Raw genomic sequence first — 24,707 nt, forward strand, 5'->3', positions numbered from 1 at the left:
GCGGGACAGTGCCCGCGGGCGCGCGGTCAGGAGACCGGGGTGGGCCGGCGGGGCAGCTCCGCCCGCGCGCACAGGGGCTCCGACCTCGGGGCGCGCTCCCCGCCGACCCCCGGAGGGAGGGGCGGGGGCGGGGGCGGGGGCGGGGCGGGGGCGCGTGCGCGGGGGCGGGGGCGGGGGCGCGCGTGCGCGTGCGCGGGGCGGGGGCGCGCGGGGGGCGGGGCGGCGCGCGGCGACCCCGGCGGGCGCGAGGCTGCGGCGCGCGCGGGGCGCCGAGGGGGGCGCGGGGGCGCGCGCGGGGGCGCGGGCGCGCGCGGGGGGGGCTGCCCCGGGGCGGCCCCCCCACGTCGGGGCGCGGCGGGCGGCGGCGGCGGGAGCGCGTCCCGTCCGGGTCCCGAGGAGCCGCCGCCGCCGCCGCCGCCGCCGCCGCCGCCGCTCGCCAACATGGCGGACCTGGAGGCCGTGCTGGCCGATGTCAGCTACCTGATGGCGATGGAGAAGAGCAAGGCGACCCCGGCCGCCCGCGCCAGTAAGAAGATCGTGCTGCCCGAGCCCAGGTACCGGCCGCCGGGCCCGCGCCGCCCCCCGCGCAGCCGCCCCCCGCGGCCGCCAGCGACCCCCTGCGTCCGGGAGGGTCGGCGCTCGGCCTCGGCCGCGGCCCCCCGCCCCGGCCTCGCCGTTCCCGTCTCTGAAGTGGGTCTCCGAGGGCTGTTGGGGGCACCCCGGCGGAGAGCGCCCCAGAGTGCCCGGGGCCGCACGCGGAGCGCGGGAGCGCCCGAGCCTCGGGCTGCCGGGATGTGGCTGCGAGTTGGCTGGACCAGCCCCGTCCCCGTCGCCCTCTCCCTCCTGTGCCTCCCCTGTGTGGGGTGAGCGCCATCCTCGGGGTCGCCAGCGCCGCTCTGCCGAGGCTCGCTCCTGCCCCGCGCCTGCCTGCCCTCCTGCCCCATCCCTGCCCCTCCTGCCCCATCCCTGCCCCTCCAGCCCCATCCCTGTCCCTCCAGACCCATCCCTGTCCCTCCTGCCCCATCCCTGTCCCTCCTGCCCCATCCCTGCCCCTCCAGACCCATCCTTATGGGTCCCTCCAGCCCCATTCCTGTCCCTCCAGCCCCATCCCTGTCCCTCCAGACCCATCCCTGTCCCTCCTGCCCCATCCCTGTCCCTCCAGACCCATCCCTGCCCCTCCAGCCCCATCCTTATGGGTCCCTCCAGCCCCATTCCTGCCCCTCCAGCCCCATCCCTGTCCCTCCAGACCCATCCCTGTCCCTCCTGCCCCATCCCTGTCCCTCCTGCCCCATCCCTGCCCCTCCAGACCCATCCTTATGGGTCCCTCCAGCCCCATTCCTGTCCCTCCAGCCCCATCCCTGTCCCTCCAGACCCATCCCTGTCCCTCCTGCCCCATCCCTGTCCCTCCAGACCCATCCCTGCCCCTCCAGCCCCATCCCTGTCCCACCTGCCCCATCCCTGTCCCTCCTGCCCCATCCCTGTCCCTCCAGACCCATCCCTGCCCCTCCAGCCCCATCCTTATGGGTCCCTCCAGCCCCATTCCTGTCCCTCCAGCCCCATCCTGCCCCATCCCTGTCCCTCCAGCCCCATCCCTGCCCCTCCAGCCCCATCCCTGTCCCTCCAGACCCATCCCTGCCCCTCCAGCCCCATCCTTATGGGTCCCTCCAGCCCCATCCCTGTCCCTCCAGCCCCATCCCTGTCCCTCTTGCCCCATCCCTGTCCCTCCAGCCCCATCCCTGCCCCTCCAGCCCCATCCTTATGGCTCCCTCCAGCCCCATCCCTGTCCCTCAGCCCCATCCTTGTGACTCTCTCCTGCCCCGTGCCTGCCTGCCCTCCAGCCCCATCCCTGTCCCTCCTGCCCCATCCCTGTTCCTCCAGCGCCATCCTTATGGGTCCCTCCTGCCCCATTCCTGCCCTTCAGCCCCATCCCTGTCCCTGCTGCCCCATCTCCATCACACCTCCAGCCCCATCATTATGGGTCCCTGCTGCCCCATGCCTGTGGCTCCCTTGTGCTGCATTCTGGTCGTTCCTTCTCTGCTGCCCCTGTTGCCAACTGCATCCTCTTCTCAGCACCCCGGGGGCTCCTTAGCTGGGGAGTGCCGGCTCCTTGCCTTTTTGTCCCAGGTACTTAAAGTGCAGTTTTCAGTGCTTGCTGCCTTTGGGGTCCAGTCTATTCCTCTTCCTATCCTCCTTTCTTTCCCTCTTTCGTGCCCCCACACAATGATAAGTGGCTGGTGACCCACACAGTTTTCTTTTTGGTGCTAAGTGTATCACCCCAGCGACTTTCCTCAACTTGCAGATCCCCTGGTGGTACTTTGTTAAAAGGTTGAAGTGGGTTTCCTTTTACACGCACATTGAATAGGTTGATTCCAAACAGGAATTCGTTGTTTAAATGACCAAGGAAGGGCCCGATTGAATTGGCAAAGGGTTTGGTGAGGGCCATACCCAGTTGTACTCTTATCTCGAAAATGACTTATTATTGATGGAACTATAAAGACTTCAGTGGTTCATGTCATTAGCACCACCCCAGAGAAGATCATTCATCAGATTAATAGAGTTTCAAATAGTATATCAAAGGATTAGGGCTGGATCCCGCCCCCCCGCCCCCCCCCCCCCCCAGCTTCTTTTCTAAGTAACACCATCATGAGTTGCACAGTAAACGTGCTAAATAGCTCGTGGTAGAACTGATGATAAAATAGAGGCATCTTCTTTATGGTGAATTTGAAACCATGCAATTTTGTAAAATATTAGAATCTAAATCAAAGCTGTTCTCCATTGAAAGCATCCGTGTTTCAAGGCGTATACACCCAAGATTGCTTAAATTGTTACCTTGACATAAGAAAAAAAATCTTTCTTTTAATGCTAAGTGATCACCAGATAATTTTTACAAGCCCGTTCATGGTCATGAGCCATAAGAGAAAATATCAGTCCCTTTTCAGTTTACTTGTTGTGAAAAGCCAAATTGTGTAAATGAACACGTGCTAGGTATTTTTGGCTTGCTTGCCCTTTTTTGTTAGCCCATGCATCTTGTTGGGTTTGCAGGGTTTGCTCTTTGATAAGGAATGTCTAGCAGGGAAAGTCAGAGAAGAGTACAGACCTTTTGGAGTATTATGAAATTAACACTCCTATTCCAGAGTCTAATGTACCCGAATCTCATTGAAAATCAGTGCTGTTTAAAGTTTCTGGCAAAAGGGAAGTTAAATTAAACAAGAACCCCCAGACCAAATCTGAATTTCATTTTTAAGAAACTGCACTTTTATAAATGTGGTATACAGTGCTTAATTCCTTTTTCTTTTGCTTTTTCTACTCTTCCTAAAGAGCAGGGAGTCCTAAATATATGGAGTCTCTCTATATAAAATAGACATATCTTAACTCATAGTCAGTTTTGCAGGAGGAATATATAATATTAAAATTAGGAACTTCTGGTTTTTTGTTTTGTTTTGTTTTTTGGTGTTTTGAACTTAATGTGACTTCTGCTTTTTTAGTGTCCCTCTTGAGAACATACTTATATGTTTAGGGTATTCACTTCCTTGTATGAATGCCTCTGTTTTTCAGTGGTATTCTTTGGTAACGCTTTGTTTTAAGGCAGAACTGGAAGATGGTGAACATATTTCTCTTGACATTTTAGAATTGAGAAATATCAAGAGGAGGGTAATTTTAGGAAACAGCTCTTAGTAATTATTCTGTTGCTATTTTATTTTAAATAGACTCTTAAATTAGGCTATTGGAACCTTCTCCAAGGGTTCTAATTTGTTTTGTATTTATCTCGGTGGCTTTGGCTTTAGTGTTGTAATGTGACCATTTACAGAGTAACAGCCACTCCTTGTGCTCTTCTGTTAGGATTCTGTTACATTGAGATTATTAAGTAAAACATCTTGCAGATTTTTATCTACCACTAACTGGATGGCAGGTATTGGCCTGCCTGCTGGATTTTGGGGTAGGGGTGGGTGGTTGGGGGATTTCTCAATATGGTAAGAAAGTTAATTTTCATAGTGGCTGGAAAGAGTAGTATGATTCGCCTCTGTTGGTAAAGGATAGTGGTCAAATGTTTTCTGACAAGAGTTTCTATTTCAGCCGCATTTTGGAGTGAAGCATGTGATCACCGGTCTTTGGTGTTCTTGAAAAAGATGTTTAGATTTGTATTTTTAGTATCTCATTCAGGAGCATAACCCTTGCCATTGGCCCATCACTAGTGACTTTTTCTTTCCAGCCCGATTATTTGAAATCACTGTAGTGTTCTGTGCACTTCCTTATTTAAATTGCTTTGCTTCTTACGCAGTTTTAAACCAGAAAAGCAACAGGACTATATAATCTCTAGCTAATTTAAGTGAAACATTGGGTCTGCTGTCCCCTGCCTATTATAGGAGAATCTCAGAAGATGGAACATTCTGCCCTGGGGAGATTTTGCTCCTCTGAGATAGCGAGAGGCAACCATTTTGTTATGTTGACACATTATTTAATTAACGAGCCAATGAGTGTAAATCCCGTAATAGCTGACTATTTGTTCAGATTACATAGCTGCTTCAGTTTACTGAAACATTTGTTGAGCTAATGTAGCTGATAATGGGGTCTGTTGGGAATACTGAACCGTGACCCTGGGGTTCACAATGCAGGCCCGGGTAGAAACATGAGCATTCGGTTGTGCATGCGAATGGCCATACTCCACGTTAGAGAAGTCCTTTTATTTGATAGAGTCTAATTCATAAGCTCAGGCCTTCAGAGGGCCAGCATCTTAAAGCCATGGATCATCGAGAACATTTTTACTTCAGGCTCATTAGTCTGCTTAACCTTTTCCAAACAGACTGAAATTCAGTTGACTTGTAATTGCACTGAGTCGAAAGAGGTTGAGTAACATGAACTTGACCCTTTCCCTGCACCTATGTCCATTTAGGGGACATTGACAGTTTGAGATCATTGATTGCAAAGCCCGTACTTTCAAAGTATTCATACATACAATATGAAAGGCAGTTCTGAGAATAACATCTGCCAGATTCTTTGTAACTTTCCTGGAGCATTTAGAGTATCCTTAAGGACACCTGTGACACCTTTTTTTACATTACTTCTGAAGGTGGTTGTAGAGCCGTTTCTCCAAGCCAGTCATCGGGATACCGTGATGGACCGGACCACGGCCCTGTCCAGCAAGGGGCACATGTAGTCTAGAGGGAAATACACAGTTGATCCAAGAAAGATGTTTACTTTAAAATGCAATTTCTTGAATATTCTATTTGGCCATGGGCAAGTAGCATTTCGATGGCTTTTACTATTCTATCATCATAACTCATTATGTTTGCTCAGTGTTTTATAATAATTTGTTAGTTACTCCCTTTGAGGAGCTATCTAGCCCAGAGTATATACAGTAACGTGATAATATTGCATCTTCCTATTTGTAAAACTATCAAATGGAATTGATCTTGAAAAGTAGCTCAGTTTTCTTCTTTTTTGGGACTGGAGTTTCTTCAGTAAGTTCCCTGACTCTGATCCGTGAGTGGTGGGTGATGGCTGTGAGCCATTCCTCTCTGTTTTGGTTGTAGGGGATTCTATGCCTGTGTGTCCCCCATTCCCCAACTTTGAACTGAAAAGTCAATGTGGAAACAATGAACAGCCTTCAGGAAAAAATTGGTCTTTGTCATCACTAGGGAGTATTTCTATGTATAAAGTGGTGGCAACCTCTTTTCCACTAAGGTACACATGCAAAATGTAATTTGTTCTGACCTTTCGGTTATTATTTCATTCTTGGTTCAGAGTCAATTTGTGCCAGTGACTTGAAGATTCAAGTGCTGTGCGTAGTTGTCAATTCTTAGAAATAGATGTTCCAGTGCAATCAATGTTGGACGTAGAACTAGCTGCCCAAAGTCAAGGATTGTGAAATGTTTTGGATCGAGAGCCCAGTAGATCTCTTTGAGGTTCAGGCAGCCCCGGTTTTTATACGCAATGTGTTCTTAGAGGCAATGTCTTAAAGTGCTTTTCAGCATGCTGAATTTGGCTTTGGCAAACATCTGTTTTGGACAAGACTAGAACTGTTGGATAGGGTGTCAAGGCTTGAAGCAGGGAAGTGTAGGTCTTTATCTGACAGCGGGTGGCAAAGCAGAGTAGGAAACGCAGAGTAGTGGAGAGCAGGATGCCTGGGGTCCCCATAGCCCTGATAAGGGAAAGAGAAGTTTTACTTTCATGAACTAGGAATAGAACAGCTACCACTTATTGAGAGCTTACACTCTCCTGGGCACTCTGCATGATGAGTGCATTTGTTCTGCACGATAGCGTCGCCTGGTAAGTAGCATCAGCCTTCCCGGGACTGTTAAGAACTCTGCCCAGGTGACAGCCGAAAGCAGCTGAGGCATAGTCTGACCCTGGTTTCCCAGAATCTGGCTTTTTTCTTCTTTGCTGTGCCTGTTGGGCCAACAGGAATAAGGAACCCGCCCCCCGCCCCGCCCTGCCCCACATCACCTCTTCTTTTGCAAGGAACAGATGACACAGTGATACTTTCTCATTTGGGGAGAATATATTTTACAGGCCGTGTCTATGAGCTGCTGGTGCAGCGTTTGAAAAGTCAGGACCATCCTCAGAGACTGAAGGAGAACAACTATTCCTCTGGGACCCGGGATAGCTGTAATTATGACTAAGTGAATAAGCAGTTTCTTCCTTATTTCCCATGAGGAGCTTGAGGGTTAAATGCCTGTTGTGTTCCACACAAGAAGTGCAACCTTGCTGCTGAGAAATTTGTAGACTAGACTGCCTCAGCTTACCCCCACCCTGACTCTTTCCACCCCAAACAGGACTTCTACGTGAGTTACTAATGGAGAAAAGAGCAGACCCTGTCTCCCTCCACCTCTCCCTCCCGCCCCTCCCCGCTGCGCAGATATTTCCATTTTGGGGAAAAGGGTCAAGGGGTGAAACAATATTTTTGGCTTTCTTTGTAATAAAAAAATCACTTTCTCGTTCAAACAGTCCTCCTTTGTTTATAAACTGAGTGTTTGAAGAATGGTGAAAATTTTGATGAAAATGGGTTGTGTGTGTGGGGTGGTCTCGTCTGTTCTTGTCCTTTTCTGGATGTTGGCAGTGGGGGAATGGAGACCATGGACTGGGCGACTTTCACTCTGTTGTCGTGAAATCATTTGTATGTTTAGAAACCTGCGTGCTGACCAGGCTGGGTGTCCCTGGACCTGCTTCTGTTCCTCCTGTTGCTCACATCGTTGTTCTTCTTGGTTTTTGTCTTTGATCAGCACTTATGACTGCTGGACCTTTCTTGATTCTTCCGTGGGTCTAAAATAAAATGCAGGGGGAGAAGTAATACCTTGGCTCCCCATATCCTGTAAGTATTCTAATTCTGTAAGTCTTCTTTTGGGTCATCTGTGCTTCAACTTTAGCATGGGGCATCTGCAGATTGTAGTACTGTCTAGATAGGGCATTACAGAGAGAACAGTGAAAATCTCTTTACGGTTCATTTGCTCTGTGATGGGTGTTTTGTGACAGCCTGGACCTAGCCTTGGACCTGTGCTCGTTTGCTGCCATTTCCTTCTTCCAGGGTTTCAGGGGTAGGAAGAGGTGATTATATGAAAGTACCTGGGCCAGAGCTTCATCCTTAGTAAACTTGAGGAAGATCACCTGTTTCATCTCTGGATTCTCTCTACTACCTGCCATACTATGGAAAAGTTCTAGATCTGGAACCAGGAGCTCTGGTTCTCATTTGGGGAGATTTCACTGGCAACTTGCCCCTGGCCCTTGGTAAGACACTTACATTCACTATATTTAGTTTTCCCTCTCTATACAATATGATATCTATTAATTTCTGATCAGGAAATCATCTGTCTTTTGTGAGCATTTTCTATCCTTAGAATATATTTTTAAATGAGAGAACATTAATTTCAAACAGTGATAACTCAGAAAAGGATTGGATGAAGTATTAAAAGGTGATATATATTTTTTTATTATACTGTAGGTGGTTGCTCTAGGGATTATATGGAGCACAAAACGTGATACCCTAAGTACAAAATAGTAGCAGATATAAAGCAGCATTGCATGGAGCCCCTTGTGCCATGTGCTCTGGGAAAGCAGGCTTGGGAGACAGGACTTCTGAAAAGCTGGTTTGTTGGCTCAGGCAGCAAAGAGCAAATGTTGGCCCTTAGACATATAAATAAGTGAATTTCCAGATTTCTTCTCAGTTTTTTTCCTCTAGCTTTTTGGTGGTACTGGGTATCCAGAACCTTGTACACATGGTGCCTTACTCTGTTCTTTTTCTTTTTTTTCTCCCTTTCCCCCTTTTTTCCCCTCTACCCTCCCTTTTTCTTCCTTCTTCCATCTACCCACCTACCCATCCATACTTTCATCCATCCTTCCTTCCATCCACTCTTCCTTTGTTTTATCCATCTATCCTTCCATTCTTCCATCCATCCTTCCATTCTTCCATCCATCCTTCCATCCATCCTTCCATCCACCCATCCATCCTTCCATCCATTCTTCCTTCCTATATTCCATCCACCTGTCCTTCTATTCTTCCATCCATTCTTTTGTCACATCCGTCCTTCTTCCTTCCTTCCTTCCATCCATCATCTATCCATCAGGCTTGGGGCTATGTTGGCTTTAGTACATAGAGTCCACAAGCATGCTGCTCTTAAATATAGATAACTAAGCAATTAGGAGAGTTAGCTCATCCTTTGGAGGTCTTTGCTTCGGTAAAATGAACCAAAAAGCATAGCCTACAAGCAGCTGGCTCCAGTGTACTGAGCATAAGGTGATTCATTTCGGTATTCTTTAGACATTAACAGATTGCATATTAATAACATAACATTGTAGTATCTCATGTTTGGAAAGATCTTGGAGGGCATCCAATTTAGTCATGCATTGGATGGGTGACTTCCTTGTCTGACGTCTAGGCAGGGTCATCTTTGAGGAGCATCTTTGGAAGCTCTGTGGTGTTGGAAAGCTCTCTTACAATTCATTCTATGCACTGATCTTTTGCTGTTCCTTGTGGTTGTGCAGAACAAATTTAATCCCCTGTAAAAATGACAGGTTTTCCAATATCTAAAGACAGCTCCCCTATCCTGCAGTTGCTTTCACTGGAAGCTGTCCCCCAGTTCCTTTAGTCACTTCCCAAATCCAGCTAAAGAAAGTCTGCATGTGCTCTGTATAATCTGTGCTCATCAGTCTGAACATTTCCTGGCTAAATAAGAATATTAAAATTTACAAAGACTAAAAAGATACCTATAATTAATTCAGTTATGGCAAAACTAGTGAAAAATCTTATTTCATGTGTATGTTTGAGTTCCTCTAAAGTTCCATTATGGGGAGAAGATATTTGGTTCCTCCAATGATTTAAAATTCATTACATGAGGTTGATTAGGGGATTAACATTTCCATTAGTCAGGATGTGGAAGCCAGGTTGTGTTACATGTAAATTATGACAGTGACTGCCACTGGCCGAGGGCTAAGAAAATCCAGGCCCTTTTTACTTCTTAGATAAGTAGAGGCTAAAATGTTTTAGGAAGAGAATGAGCTTTAATTATGCTGAAAAAGTCTTTTTCTGAGGATTTGAGGCCTTATGTTTCATATATTCAAAAACTTACACCTATAATTCCATTAGGAATTTGCTGGGGAAGGCAGCAAGTGTTTTCATGTTCGGCAGTGACACTTGACTGAAGGACACACTCTTAGTATTTGTGCTTTGTGTCATTAAGTCAGTCCATTGTCCTTTATCATCTGTCTAGAAAGATCACTCTGGTTATATTTTCAGGTTACTCTAAATGTTCTCTATCTGCGTTGCGTTTGATAAGGGCTTAAGTTAAAAATGAACTAGAGGTTACATGGGAAGGCATTTACACAGCTGTTGAGTACTGCAGGCTTTCATTTTGCATTGTGGATATCTAAAGCTGAGATGACATTTCAGATGTATCTTCTTTTAAGAATATGAGACTTTTGCTATTTGGTTGGGAGGTGGTGGTAAGTGTGATGTCTGTACTCCATTTAGAAACAGAACTAACCCTAACAGGCAAGGTCAAGGGCTTTTAATACTCAGCTTTAATTGGTCATTCTTTTCTTTACTATGTTTACTACTACTTTTCTTATAATGACATCTTAATTATGCTGTGTCTTTTGTTATTACAACATTAAGTATAGAGTATAAAGCTTTTGTGCAGTCTTCTGTGCTCCATTTAGGACCTGTTTCCTTCTCTTTGGTTGCCACCAGCAGCAGAGGAGAGCTTACTATTTATGTAAAATGTCCCAACTAGAATTGGCCTAGAAAGAGAAGGTTTTTTCTGCACATTATTAGCAGTTTCTAAGTCATGAATGAGAGGGGATACTTAGGTTCATGACCTTCCCCCCTCTCCTCAAAGAAGTGTGACAGTTTTTGGGGTCAGAGTTGTCTTAGGCTTCAGTCATTTGCTTAGTTTTTTATTCCATAAGGAGAACTAGTCAGTGTCTCTGTGTTTCAGTCTTTTAAAAAGTGCCCTGCTTAATGGGGAATGGGTGTTCAAATTATTAAAAAGAAAATCAGGTTATGATATAAGAAAAGTTTATTTTTTTCCTGACCATTTTGTGCTGGAAAGTTTAATGAAGTAGATGGTGGAAATTCCTTCACGTGAGATTAGAGTTTTAGGTCAAGCATTGTGGTTTATGATTATTTTCTGACCATCTAGGGATCTAGGGGGTAGGATCTGTGATGGTGGAATAGATGGAAATAGCAACACTCGTTGGAAGTGCCTCATTAATTCCAACCTTCTTCTCCTCTTTGGAAGCTCTCTCCAGAACTGGGGCATGACTTGGGTCAGTACTGAAATCACAGTGGAGATCCACTTGTACTTAACATTTAGATCTGCAAGTGTATATGAGTGACATCAGATTACTTATTTTGTATTTATGTGATAGAGTTGGATTGAGGGTAAAGAAAGAAACCTTACTGATACTTGTATGCAGTGCTTTATAATTTTACATGTATATATTCTTTTTAGTTTTTTTTTTTTTTAATTTTTTTTTATTTATTTATGATAGTCACACACAGAGAGAGAGAGAGGCAGAGACACAGGCAGAGGGAGAAGCAGGCTCCATGCACCGGGAGCCCGACGTGGGATTCGATCCCGGGTCTCCAGGATCGCGCCCTGGGCCAAAGGCAGGCGCCAAACCGCTGCGCCACCCAGGGATCCCTTCTTTTTAGTTTTTACAGTTATCCTCCGTAGTAGGTAGAAATTTAAAAAAGAAAAATGTTCCAGACTTGTCCACTGTATTGAAAGGTCTGTTTTGTCTACTTGGAGGAAAACTGGCTGTTTCCTTAGACATGTGGTGTCTGGGGTGGCCCTCAGCCATTCAGACCCAGAAACTAGATTTTATTGCTGTATTGAGCACATCTGTCTCTTATGGTAAAATTCATGTCAATCAGCCAAGTCTGCCTGACCCATATTTCTCCTCTTGCATAGTGGTTCTTATATAGTTAAAGACCCTTTTGAGAATCTGATGAAGCTAGAGGCCCCCACTCCCCAGAATGCACTATTCACCTAGTAGATTTATCTGAAAAGTCAAACTACCTAGAATATCAAATTTACTACTTTACACTTAGCACTAATCTCCTAGGAGCCCAGCTGCCCAAAGGCTGCGTGACTAGAGCATTTTCTCTTGGGGGTTTCCCTCCTGGAAGTGTAGTGGCCCTCCGAGAGTAGCGCAGCAGTCATGAGCTCATGGTCGGATATGTCAGAAGGGTTAGCCTTAGGCTCATCAGTTTTGGTAGCTGGACTAAGTCATTTCTCCATGGAGTGGTTTTATGCTAGGTGTGAAGTACTTGAATTCCCTGGCACTGATGGCTTTTGGGATGACCTGCCCTTCCATATTACCCTGTTTCCTGTTCTCACTGTGGGGCAGACCTCCTCTGGATCTGACAATACAGTTACTGAAGCCCCAGCCAGTGCCAGCCAGCCCTGGAGACTTTGGCATTTCTCTGCCCTTTGTGTTACATATTGATGTAAAATTCTTTACTTTCCAAGGGCCAGCTTTCTTCCTTATTTTCAGATTCTTGGAAATGACTCTACAGTACTCATCATCTCCTATAGAAGGAAGAAACTCAGGTTCAGAGAGAAACTAATTGCTCAATATCACATTGATAGCAAAGTTCAAAACTCTGCATTTTAATAGACACCTACAGACTATCTTTTGCCACATGAATCATCTAAGAAAAGAAAGGTCTTAGATTTGGGTAGAAGAATAGTGTCGATTTCAGATATTACCAACACAATTTGAAAATGAATTGTCTTCACCCAGTAAGGGTTATCTGATAAGGTAATCCATCCAGTAGCTCACATATAATTTCATTGGAGATGTTGATTTAATAATAAATATATGAGTAATTCCTTAAAAGATAAGATGTCATAAATTTCATGTTCAGTAATGGAATTAGTTATCATTTATGATGGCAGTGTTATAAATTGAGAAAAGCTACATGTCAAAAGTTCTTCATGTTTTCTGACCCCAGACATCTTTTTGTAATTCCACATATACCTTTATCTTAAAAAACAAAAAGTAAAATCCTTTTTCTTTCTGCCCACCGGCAGGTGCATGGGTATCCGTGGTTTGAACCTATTTGTCACTTTACTCTAGATACAGAAGGGGTTTTTCTTGTTAACCTTGTTAGCAGTACCTTCTAAATGGTGATAGGAAATGAATGAAGCAGGTTGCACATTTAACCTTCACATAGAAAGGTTATTGGCCCCCACCTGGGATGGAGTTGTGTTTGTCAGGAACACAATAGTGAGTCCCTTTACAACTTGCCCTCTATACCTTCTGAGACATGTTCAGCTTGTCTCGTTGGTGACATGGAGAGGCTTCTCAGTCTTTGGAATTGCTGCATGATGTATCATAAAACCGTTGTTTACCTAACCCTGTGTTCTTAATCACAAGCACCATGGCAGTGAACATTCTGACCTGGGTATGTTTGGGCCTGTAGGATAGACCTCTAGAAATAAGAGAGGGGCATTTTCAGTTTTGCAGGATGATGCCAAATTATCCTGTATGTTTTAAGGATAAATAGGGTTGCATTCAGAAGTGTTAATGTTATTGTTAATTTAAAATCATTTCATATAGACTATATAAATATAGCCAGGTAACAAGAACCAAGATTTTAAATGTAAATGAAGAGATACAGGAGTACAAGACAAGACCTAAGTAAAAACTCTGTAAGGTTAAGTTCAAATTAGAAATTAATTTTATATTCATGAATTGTTTCTTTGGAGGGTGTCTTATGACATATACGTACGTCTCAGCTCCAGCCATGGAAAAGCCTGAGAGACAACTGCTGTCTTGTCGCAGTGGGTACCCTACACAAACACACCTGGGTATGGGCAGGGGCTGGGCAAGAGAAGCCTGGAATGTCTGATATATGTTGTATCAGGAAAAGGAGCCATCCAAGACTTGGGGTGGCACCAGATCTAACAAGTGCAGAGGCTGGAATAAGGGTCCTCACTGGCCAAAGGCGGGACAATGTGACTATCAAAAGAACATGGCTGCAGTTGATTAAAATACTCTGAATAGATTCATACCCTTGTGGTGGGCAGAAAAACAGCCCTCCCCTCAATATCCATGACCTAGTCCCCAGAACCTGTGAGTATGTGAACGTTACACAGCAAGAAAGTATTAAAGATGCAGATGTAGTTCAGGCCGCTGACGTGCAGACTTTAAGATAAAGAGATTATTATCCTGAGATTATTACCCTGAGTTACCTGGCTGTGCCCAGAACCATTGCAAGTAAGGGAGGCGAGTCAGAGTCAGAGTGAGGTTAAGTGAGAAGGAGTATCTGCCATTTACTGGCTTTGACAGTAGAATGAGGTTATGGACCAAAGAATGTGGGTGGCTTCTAGAAGCCTGCAAAAATAAAGAGATGAATGCTCCCATAGAGCCTTCCATAGGAACAAAGCTGTGCTGGCACTTTGATCTTAGCCTAGGAAGACCCATTCCAGACTTCTGACCTGCAGATCTGTGAGATAATATATTTCTGTTGTTTGAAGTCCCCAAATTTGAGATACTTTGTTAGAGCAGCAGGAGGAAGCTAATGTATCCCTGATATCTGAAAGAGAGACCCCCCAAACAACACAGATGAAAACAGAATACCTTATTGATCACCACTGGTAGTGGAAATATGGTACCAACTCTGTCCCTGAAAAGTGGCAATCAAAAAGGTAATAGCACTTTTTTTTTTTTTTTTCACTTTTCCTGTAAAAGCTACATCTGAAGGTCATAAGAAAGTCCTACTTGATGGGATTCCCTTACAGAAAAATTGCAGCAGGTGGCAGGAATCATGTAGTTAGAAGATACACCATTTAGCAGCTCTTAATAAAAGTGTTGATGTAAGCAAAGGTCATCAGAGTATCAGAGTATGAAGCCACTAATTGAAATGTCATGGGGAATTTGAAAGGGAGAAATCAGACTATCACCAACTCTGTTTTCTAAGTAATTTTCACATCACTGAGAGGAAATAACTACCTTTCTAGGTGAGGCAAATATGAAATACCAAGACCATTCTTACCTCCAGACATTGGACTCAAATATAATCCTGTCTCTAGAGGTAAACTTTGAGCCTGCAGGAAAAATGGAGCTAGAGGAACAGATCGGCCTTAGGAGGAAGCAAACAGATAAATCCAGAATGGGAGCCCTCCTCCAGACCGCTATCTTGGTGTCCTCAGCAAGTCACTTGGTGTGACGATAAAAAGTGGGTGGTGGAGAGAGGGGGATGCTCTAGATTCAAACAGATTGAAGAGACAGAACAGTCCAATGAAGGTGTGATCTTGATGAGATTAGATTAGATCCTGGCTCAAAAGACACCTCTGAAAGAATCATGGAAATTTGAATGGAAACTGGGTAGTAGATCTATAGGAGTTATTTCCGCGGGGTGGAGGGCAAGGTTGGGGAGTAATAATAGATTGTGTTTATGTAAGGAAACTCTCCCTGATTTTTAGAAATACAAACTGTCATAAGGGTAGAATGACATGCAATCGGAGATTCAAGCTTGAAACTACTTTAAAAACTGAGGGGAAAGTCAGGGTGAGGATAAAAGTAGCAGGCTAAAAACCTTGATAGCCATTAGGGGAGGTGTTGGAGGACAGTTATGGGGGCTCACTCTCCTATACTCTTTTGCACGTTTGAATATTTTTATAATGATTTTTTAAAACAACAAATTAGCTGGCTAGGCCCAAAGATTGCCTCTATGCTTGCAGGGCTGCTGGAAACTTCGGCTGACCCCATGTCATGAGCAAGAGCATTGGTGACTTAGGATAAAAACTGTGGTAGTGTGCACACAGGTGCAAGATGTACTGCACCTCTAACAACTTAGGCTTGGGGTTGGGGAGGATGATGTGCTTTTTGGAAACCACAGTAGGTGACTCAGAAAGAGACTCTTTGACACCAATTGCAAAGATGTGGGTAGAGTTTTAAGTCAATTCCCTTGCAACCAGAGTCCTGACTAATCCAAGTGGTGTGGACAGATTTACAACCTGTTGACCTGAGGAACGATGAAGGGCGGGGTGGGGGGAGAACCAGCAGTAGGATTTCTAAGAGAGAAAGCATAGTAAGAAATGAAAGTTTAGGAAACTATATCCACTTACCTCCTCCACCTGAGTACAGAAGACTTCACTAAACTTCATGACCATCATTTAAATCATAGCCCCGATATTTAAATTTAGCAGGAAAAAAAATAATAACCTTTGCTATTTACGATGACCTCCCCTGTAAACATCCTTCCAGCACCTAATGAAACTGCGATGTGAAGTCTCTCTTACTAAAATGACTTTAATGCTTTCTATATTTAAATTATTTGAATATTAATTTGTCAAAACATTTCAAAATAATTATTTTAAAATAAGTGTTTTCTAATGTGTGGCTCTAAACCAGACCTCACTAACTACCATAATTATTGACAAGCCCAGTATGGAGAAAAACAAAGCTTTATAAAAAACAAGATAAACTGGATAAATGGAGAGCTACAAGGTAATTTCTTGATAGGAAGCTGCAATGTGGGAAAATACCAGTTCTCTTCAAAAGAATCTCTAAATCCAAGGCAATCTTTCTTTTTTTTTTTTAATTTTTTTTTTAATTTTTATTTATTTATGATAGTTACAGAGAGAAAGAGAGGCAGAGACACAGGCAGAGGGAGAAGCAGGCTCCATGCACCGGGAGCCCGATGTGGGATTCGATCCTGGGTCTCCAGGATCACGCCCTGGGCCAAAGGCAGGCGCCAAACCGCTGCGCCACCCAGGGATCCCTCCAAGGCAATCTTAATCAAAATCCAAACGAGACTTTTAAGGAACTTGAAAGCTGATTCCCCTTCATCTAGAAGAGAAGAATGGGCAAAAATAACCAGTCCCATTTTGAAAAAAATGAAACAATGGGGAATCTACTCCGACTATGGTTTTGGTGCAGGCATAGGCTCGCGCACATATGTTTATGTATACACACATGCACACATATTCATGTGAATTTGGTTCATGGATAATGGTGACATTTTGAGTCCGGTGGAGAAAGAGTGGTGTGTGATCACTGGCTATCAAAGTTATAATCCCTACACGTTGTACAAAAAGTAAATTCCAGAGTATTCAATGAGCTAATCATAAAAATATTAAAGATACAAGAAAATATATTTTTATAACTCTGGAGTATAAAGGTTCTTGTAAGCAACCCTCAAACCTGGAACCTCTAAAGGAGAAGATCAGTGGATATGAGATGATCATGCTGAGTTCTCATAAGACAATGGAAAACAGGGGCGCCTGGGTGGCTCAGCGGTTGAGCATCTACCTTCAGCCCAGGGCCTGATCCTGGAGACCCTGGAACGAGTCCCACATCGGGCTCCCTGCATGGAGCCTGCTTCTCCCTCTCCCTGTGTCTCTACCTCTCTCTCTCTCTCTCTCTCTCTGGAAAACATACACCAAACTGAAAGACAAGTCCAGAAAAATTACATTGGCTCATCTTCTGTGGAGCATATTTTAGTTTGTGAATCTGTTTGCCCAGACCAGATAGTGCTTGTGCCCTGAGGTCCCAGACTGGTTCACGTTGTCTCAGGGAAGGGGGGGATGGTAGGTCTGGGTGGTTTTTGGGGGACGAGGAAGTACTGCAACTTGTGTCCAGTGACTCAGCATTTTTACCAGTGGTAGAAACAGAATGTCATTTGTCAGTCATTGGAAAGGAAGTGTTTGCTTTAAAAAAAGCCATGAAATTTCAAGGGTGGTAATGCAGGTATGCTTTTCACATAATTAGAAAAATAAATAAGTCTAAAACTGGAAGCTGTTTGGGGTCTGGCATTTGTGTGTGTGTGTGTGTGTGTGTGCGTGTGTGTGTTTTAATCGCTGCTCTCCTCTGTCCATTTGGTTCAGTTATTTGGTATGGGCCAACATGACTTACAGGATTCTTCTCTGGTGGTCCCATTGCTTTCTCTCTCATTTTGTCTTTGCTAGTGGCCCCTCAGGGTCTATACTTCAGTTGAACTGGGCTCTGCAGCTCTTGTTGAAGCTTATTTGCTACATTGGACTGGGGCTTCCTGTTTACTCCTCGGTCATCCCTGATTTCATGATCAAATGAATGCATTGCCTTTTCCTCTCCAAGAGGATGGAGATACTGAGACATTTACAGTCCCCGGGGGTGGGGTGGGGTGGGGTGGGGGAGAGTGATATAGCAATGCCACACGATATGCAGCGGAAACCAAGTGATGTACCTTTGCAAGAGTCGGGGAGGACATCACAATGTCAGTGACCCCAACTTGGATCTTGGAGGATAAGGAGGAGGTTTTCATATAAAAAGAGGCATTAGAAGGAATGGCATTTACAAAATCATTGGTGAAAAAATCGAGCATGGCTGCTCTGTGAGAAAGACAGTGGCAAGAGGTGGTTGATGAGGTAGGTTGGGGCCCCTTTGGAAATGCTCCCTGTAACATGCTTGGGAGGTCAGACGTTGGGCAAAATTAGAGGCCCTTGGAATCTTGTAACTGAGATAATTGCGTGGAAAATTGCTCTTGGAAACCAGGAGGATGCTCCAGACCCTGTTACAGACTCACCTGGCCTCTGTCTCTCCCTCTTCTGATGCTTAGCTGTAGAGTGAAGCTGCTTGTGTGTTGTTGCTGCTTCAGACGTATTCTGAAAAGTGAAAGTGAATGGATTTCAACATGATCATTGTAATTGATCCTTTCATATCCTTTCATAATTTGAAAGGATAGTTTAAATTATGATGTTTTAGTAACTTTGATTAGGTAAGCTGATAACCCCATAAGGGCGTTCATCCTTCCAATTTTATCTGTTCAGGGATTACGTTTGTTAACATGATGGGTTTTTTCCTGACCAGTGAAATTATGTTTAGTGTCACTCTATTTTTTATTTTTTAAGGATTTTAAAAAATTTATTTATTCATGAGAGACACACAGAGAGAGAGGCAGAGACACAGGCAGAGGGAGAAGCAGGCTCCATGCATGGAGCCTGTTGTAGGACTCAATCCCGGAACTCCAGGATCACGCCCTGAGCCGAAGGCAGATGCTCAACCGCTGAGCCACCCAGGCGTCCCTTAGTGTTACTTTAATAGCAGGTAATATATTGCAAAGAAAAAGGCATTAAAAAGCTGATATGGATTGTCAAAATATTGTAGAAAAAAACACAAAGGAACTTAAATTCACATTTAGCTTAATTGGGTTGTGATTGTCTAAATGTAGATTGCCTCATGCTGCAATGTTTAATGTTATGCAAATTATATGCAAGACTTCCCTGCCAAAGATCTGGTGAACTGAGGAACCTTGAGAAGAGTTGACATTAAACCGTACCAGATACTTTTACAGACCTCTTCAGAGTCTATCAGCGTCTATTCTATCAGAATTCAGTGGTTTTAAATCTAGTGGTAGAATTTTTATTGTGACTTTGGATAATGTAGCTCTATTTTGGGTGTTTAATGAGCAGTTAGTGGAAAATATATAGTAACTACATATAAAAGAAAGCAATTTCCTTTTGGGGGAATTGAATCTTTGTATGAGTGCTTAGTCATCTCATCTTTAAAAAAATCTTTTGGGTTTCTTGGTGGTCAGTAATGGTAACCGCTCATTTGTGTCATGTTTCTTACAAAACAGTCTCTTATCATCTTGCTTTATCTTCACAAATACTTCATGTATCCTCATTTTTCTTTAGGTGATACTTCATATATTATTAGAGATATTTGTTTAAGTGCATTTTGTTTTGGACATTGGAATAAACAGAATTAAACCTCATAGAGAATATAGAGGCTTTTAATAATGGGAGTTGGCTAAGTAGCTCGTAAATATTGTAGTTTCTGTGCTAGTAAGATGTTCGGGTATAACTTAGCCTACCTAGTTGTTGGCCAGTAGAGAGCAGGTATTTCAAGAACTTTAGTAGCAGAAAAAAAATTATTTTATTATTATTTTTTAGGATTTTAAAAAATTTATTCATGAAGACAAAGAGAGAGAGACAGAGGCAGAGACACAGGCAGAGGGAGAAGCAGGCTCCATGCAGGGAGCCTGACGCAGGACTTGATCTTGCGACTCCAGGATCACGCCCTAGGCGGAAGGCAGGCGCTAAACCTCTGAGCCACCCACGGATCCCCTGTTATTACTATTTTAAAAGATTTTATTTATTTATTCATGGGAGACACAGGGAGATGCAGAGACATAGGCAGAGGGAGAAGCAGGATCCTTGCAGGGAGCCTGATGTGGGACTCAATCCCAGGACTACAGGATCACACCCTGAGCTCAACCACTGAGCTACCCATGTGCCCCAGAAAAACATTTTAAATTATGATATAATAATTTATTATACTTACCTTGTATATATATCTCAGGACCCCAAAGGGTCATGACAGGTAAGGTTGATATATCTCTAACCATTTGGTATGAAATTTAAAAAAAAAATTCATTAGGCCTCCAATCAATATATAGAGGATTATATATAGTATATATGCCTTATTTTGATAAGGAGATATATAAAGAAATGGTTCAGGAGTCCGGAGGCCTGAATTTGATTTTTTAAAAAGACTTTTTTAAATGAAAATTGTAACCACATACAGAGAGTATAGTATAATGAAATTGATGTAGCCATTACTCAGCTTTATGTGTTATCAGCACACAGCCAATCTTATTTCATTCATACCTCCTTAATTTCATTTAGGTTATTTTGAAGCAGATGTAGACATAATATACCATTTCATCTGTAAAATTTCCATATGTATCACTAAAAGATAAGAATTCTTTTAAAATATAAAAACATAACATAATACATTACCATTGCTAAAAAGGTAATACTTCCTTAACATCAGATATTCAGTCTGTATTCACATTTCTCCAATTTTTTTTTTAAGAAGGGGTAGTTTTTTTTTTTTTTAAGATTTTTATTTATTTATGAGAGACACAGAGAGAGAGAGAGAGAGGCAGAGACACAGGCAGAGGGAGAAACAGGCTCCATGCAGGGAGCCCGACATGGGACTCGATCCCAGGTCTCCAGGATCAGGCCCTGGGCTGAAGGTGGCACTAAACCGCTGAGCCACCTGGGCTGCCCACATTTCTCCAATTTTTTATAAGATTTTCTTGAATTGAGTTTTAAATAAGGTCCATCCATTGGACCTTTACTTGAATTGAGTTTTAAATAAGGTCCATCCATTATACCTGCTATTTCTTTTAAGTTGTTTTTCTTTTTCTTTCTTTTTTTTTTTTTTTTAAGATTTTATTTATTTATTCATGGGAGACACAGAGAGAGGCAGAGACAGGAAGAGGGAGGAGAAGCAGGCTCCATGCAGGGACCCCGACACGGGACTCGATCCCGGGACTCCAGGATCACGCCCTGAGCCAAAGGCAGATGCTCAACCGCTGAGCCACTCAGGCATCCCTTAAGTTGTTTTTCTTTGAACTATAGGTTCCCCATCTATCATTTTTCCCTCTTGAAATTTTTTTGCTAAACACTCAAGATTTTGCTGATCACCTCCTTGTGGAATAATTTTAAAAAACAACAGCTTTTTTGAGGTATAATTAATGTAAAACAAACTACATATTTCATATGTCCAGGCTGGCCAGTTCTGTCTACACCTGTGAAGCCATTACCAAAATTGAGGTAACAAACATATATATTATGTCACCTTCCGGCAATTCTCAATTCTCTGACACCAACTGGGTGTCCTGAAATTTGATTCCCTTCAATGCTAACCACACAGATTCCACGTTAAGGACTCAGTCCCACAAGACTGTCCCACTTCAGATGCCAGCTGCAAATGGGGGCCCACCTGCATTATACCTGGCTGACTATGAGTTTAAGCGTTCCCACGATCCTCCCCTTATGTCTAATATTTTACTGGAATGAGTCACAGAATTCAAGAAGGTGCTATGCTTATGGTTCATTTTACTGTAAAGGGTACAAGGGAGAAACAAGGGTACAAGTCAGGAAGGGTACAAGGGTACAAGTCAGGAAGTTCAAAGGAGCTGTTCCATAGGGCAGGGTCTTGTGGGAAGGACTGGAGCACAAAGCTTCCCAGGAGCACCACTTTCCCTGTGCCTGCCTGGGCTCACCCACCTAGAAGCTCTCCAGACCTCATTGTCCTATAGTTTTTATCAAAGCTTCATTATGGGGGGATCCCTGTGTGGCTCAGCAGTTAAGCGCCTGCCTTTGGCCCAGGGCATGATTCTGGAGTCCTGGAATTGAATCCCGTCAGGCTCCCTGCATGGAGCCTGCTTCTCCCTCTGCCTCTTTCTCTGCCTCTCTCTCTCTCTCTCTCTGTGGGTGTGTGTGTCTCATAAATAAATAAATAAATAAAATCTTAAAAAAAAGGCTTCATTATGTAGGCATGGTTAATTAAATCATGGTCATTGGTAACTGAACCCAGCCTCTAGTCTCCCTGATGTCAAGTGGTAGGTAGGTCTAATGTTTCTAACTCTCCAGTCACATGGTTGGTTCCTCTGGCAACTAGCTCCATCCCAAAGCTGTCTAGGGGCCCACTAAGGGTCATCTCCATTAGTGTTAACTCCAGTAGGGTTAAAAAGAGTTTATGATGAATAGGATACTTTTATCATTAAGAGATTCCAAGGGTCTTAGGAGGTCTGTGCCAAGAACTGGGACAGAGACTTTTACCATATATACATCATTCCCCACCCACCCCCCGGCATTGTTTGCTCCTGCCTCTTTGTAATCAAACACTGTGTTCTCTCTGCCTCTGTCTGTCTCTCTCTTTGATCTGGCTTCTCTTACTCAGAATCATTATTAATTGAGTTCCATTAGACAGATTGGATGCAATGGACAGATTGGATGCAATGGACAAATTACTTAAAAGACACATGTTACTCAAGCTAATACAAGAAGAAACAGAAAATATAAGTAGCACTACCTCTATGAAAGCAATGGAATGTGTAATTTCAGAACCTTCTTACAAAGAAAATTCTACACACATGGCTTCACTGATGAGTTCTATCAAACATTTAAGGAATAATTAACACTGTCATGCAGCAGCTCCTTCAGAAAATAAAGGAGAAAGGAATTATTCCTATCTCCTTTTATGAATCATATTGTCCTGATATCAAAACCAGAGAAGGCAATTGCATGGAAAGGCTAAGACTTCTAAGAGCTACAGAATAGCAATGAGAGAAATTAGAGAAGACCTAAATAAATGGAGAAGTATGTTATATTTATGAATTGTACACTTAATATTATTAAGAGGTTAATTCTCCCCAAACTGATTTATAGATTCAGCACAATCCTAATCAGAGCCTCATCAGGCTTTTTCTGGGAAGAAATTTCTGGGAAAAAACTTAAATGGAAATGCAGAGAACCAAGGATAGCCAAAAAAGGAACAAACAAACAAACCAAAAATCCCACAAAAGCAATAAAACGAAGTTGGAATACCTGATCTCAAGACAACTCTACACCTCTAGCAATCAAGACAGTGTTATATTGATGGATGGATGTACAGATCAATGAAACAGAATAGCTCAAAGATAGACCTACCCAAATTTAGTGTTGAATCAACAAAGATGCCAGGTTAATTCCATGGAGAAAGGATACTTTTTTTTTTTTCAACAAATGATACCGGAATAACTAGGTATTATGAGGAAAAAAAAGAACCTTGAATTTTTACTTTGCATCATACAATCATACATAAAAATTAACCTGAAGTGGATCTTAGACCTAAACATAAAAGCTAGAACTTTAAAATTTCTAAAGGAAAATATTAGATTAAAAATCTTTGTGACCTTGGGATATGAAGGATTTCTTAGTGTTGTCCACCAAAGAAATCATCAATAAAATGGAACTCATCGACTAGACACTTGTGCTCTTGGAAGGACTTCATGAAGAAGATGAAGACAGGGTGTGGACTGGAGACAATATTATGATCACATAAATCTGACACTGGACTTGTTTCCAGGACATAGAAATTTTATAATTGAGTCATAAGACAAATAATGAAAAGGTAGGCAAGAGCTTTCACTGCATACCTCACAGGAGATGTAAGCACTCCAGTAATCCAATAATGTCCAAACATACTCAACATCATTATTCATTGGGAGAAATGCAAATTAAAATAAGCTACTACTGCACTACCTAACAGAGTGGCTAAAACTGAAAAGGCTGACAACCAAAGTGTTGGCAAGGGATATGGGGCAACTGGGATTTCATGCATTGTTCGTGGGAATGTAACATCACAGTTTGGAGTATGATTCAGCTGTTTTTCATAATGTTAAATATAATTTGCCATATGACCAACAATTTCACTCCTAGATATTTACCCATGAGAAATGAAAACACGTGCCCATAAAAAGACTTACGCACAAATATTTAAGGCGGGTTTATTTATAATAGCCCCAAACTGGAAACAACCCAAATATCTATCAACAGATGAATGGATAAACAAATGGTGGAATATTCCTACAATGACATACTATTTGGCAACTTATGTGCACAGTAGTATGGAGGAAGCTTGCTTATGTCAAGTGAAGGAAGCCAGACACACAAGACAACATATTGTGTAATTTTATTTATCTAAAAGTCTAGAACTGGAGCAAGTAATCTGAATTAACAGGAGATCACTATTTGCCTGGATCCTAGAATACAGGGAGACTGATTACAAAGGGGTATCTTGTGGGGTGATAGAAATATTCTGCATCTTGGGGCACCTGGGTGGCTCAGACAATAAAGCGCCTGACTCTGGCTTTGGTCATGATACCAGGGTCCTGGGATCGAGCCCTTCATGGAGCTCTCTGCTCATCAGGGAGTCTGCTTCTCCTTCTCTCTTTGCCTCTGCCCCTCTTCCCTACTCATGCTCTCTCTCAAATAAATAAATATCTCTTAAAAAGAAATATATTATATCTTGGATAGTAGTCATATGTGGAAAAACTCATCTATTGGTACACATAAATATGCATTTAACTGTATATATATACATATATATATAGATAGATTATAGCTCAATTAGTTTAATTTAAAAAGTTTTATAAAGGGGTGCTGCTGCTGATTTTTTTCCTACCAGAGTCTGATAGGGAGTTTCTACTCTTTTCATTTGATATTTCACTTTTGGTTCACTTGTTGAATGATGCCTAGTTTCTCCAGTTTTCTGCCTTGCTTATGTATATGTTAAAGTTCTATGTTTATGTGCTCTCTATTCCATTTCATTGATTAATGTGTTTATCCTGTCTTAATTATTTTAGCTTCATAAAAAGCCGTGTTCTCGATGTTCTCTTTCTCTGTAAACATTTTGCTACTCTAGATCCCATGTTGTTCTGTATA

At 43.1% G+C, this 24,707-nt stretch overlaps 1 protein-coding gene and 1 long non-coding RNA gene across 9 annotated transcripts in view; one reads left to right on the top strand and one right to left on the bottom strand.

The window, feature by feature from the left end:
* The first annotated feature begins 362 nt into the window (after positions 1-362).
* The window catches only part of GRK3 (G protein-coupled receptor kinase 3), a 132,351-nt gene continuing 108,006 nt past the window's right edge, over positions 363-24,707 (top strand). For 3 of the 8 annotated variants that reach the window (XR_003146695.3, XM_025474353.3, XM_025474352.3), the window contains exon 1: positions 371-554. Coding sequence is in view for 4 of the 8 variants with exons in the window: in XM_025474353.3 (XP_025330138.1) it covers positions 442-554 (113 nt within the window). In the remaining 4 variants the exon portion in view is untranslated. Of the gene's footprint in view, positions 555-24,707 lie in introns of all 8 variants that reach the window. The other 5 variants (XR_007406099.1, XM_025474351.3, XM_025474356.3 and 2 more) reach the window with 4 other exon arrangements.
* LOC118352356 (uncharacterized) lies at positions 4,417-13,783 on the bottom strand. The gene is made up of 3 exons (XR_004809343.2): positions 13,695-13,783; positions 7,141-7,260; positions 4,417-6,139 (listed from the first exon to the last, which is right to left on the bottom strand). It is a non-coding gene; the product is annotated as an uncharacterized LOC118352356 (long non-coding RNA).

Source organism: Canis lupus, chromosome 26, assembly GCF_003254725.2.
Source record: "Canis lupus dingo isolate Sandy chromosome 26, ASM325472v2, whole genome shotgun sequence".
Taxonomy (NCBI): Eukaryota; Metazoa; Chordata; class Mammalia; order Carnivora; family Canidae; genus Canis; species Canis lupus.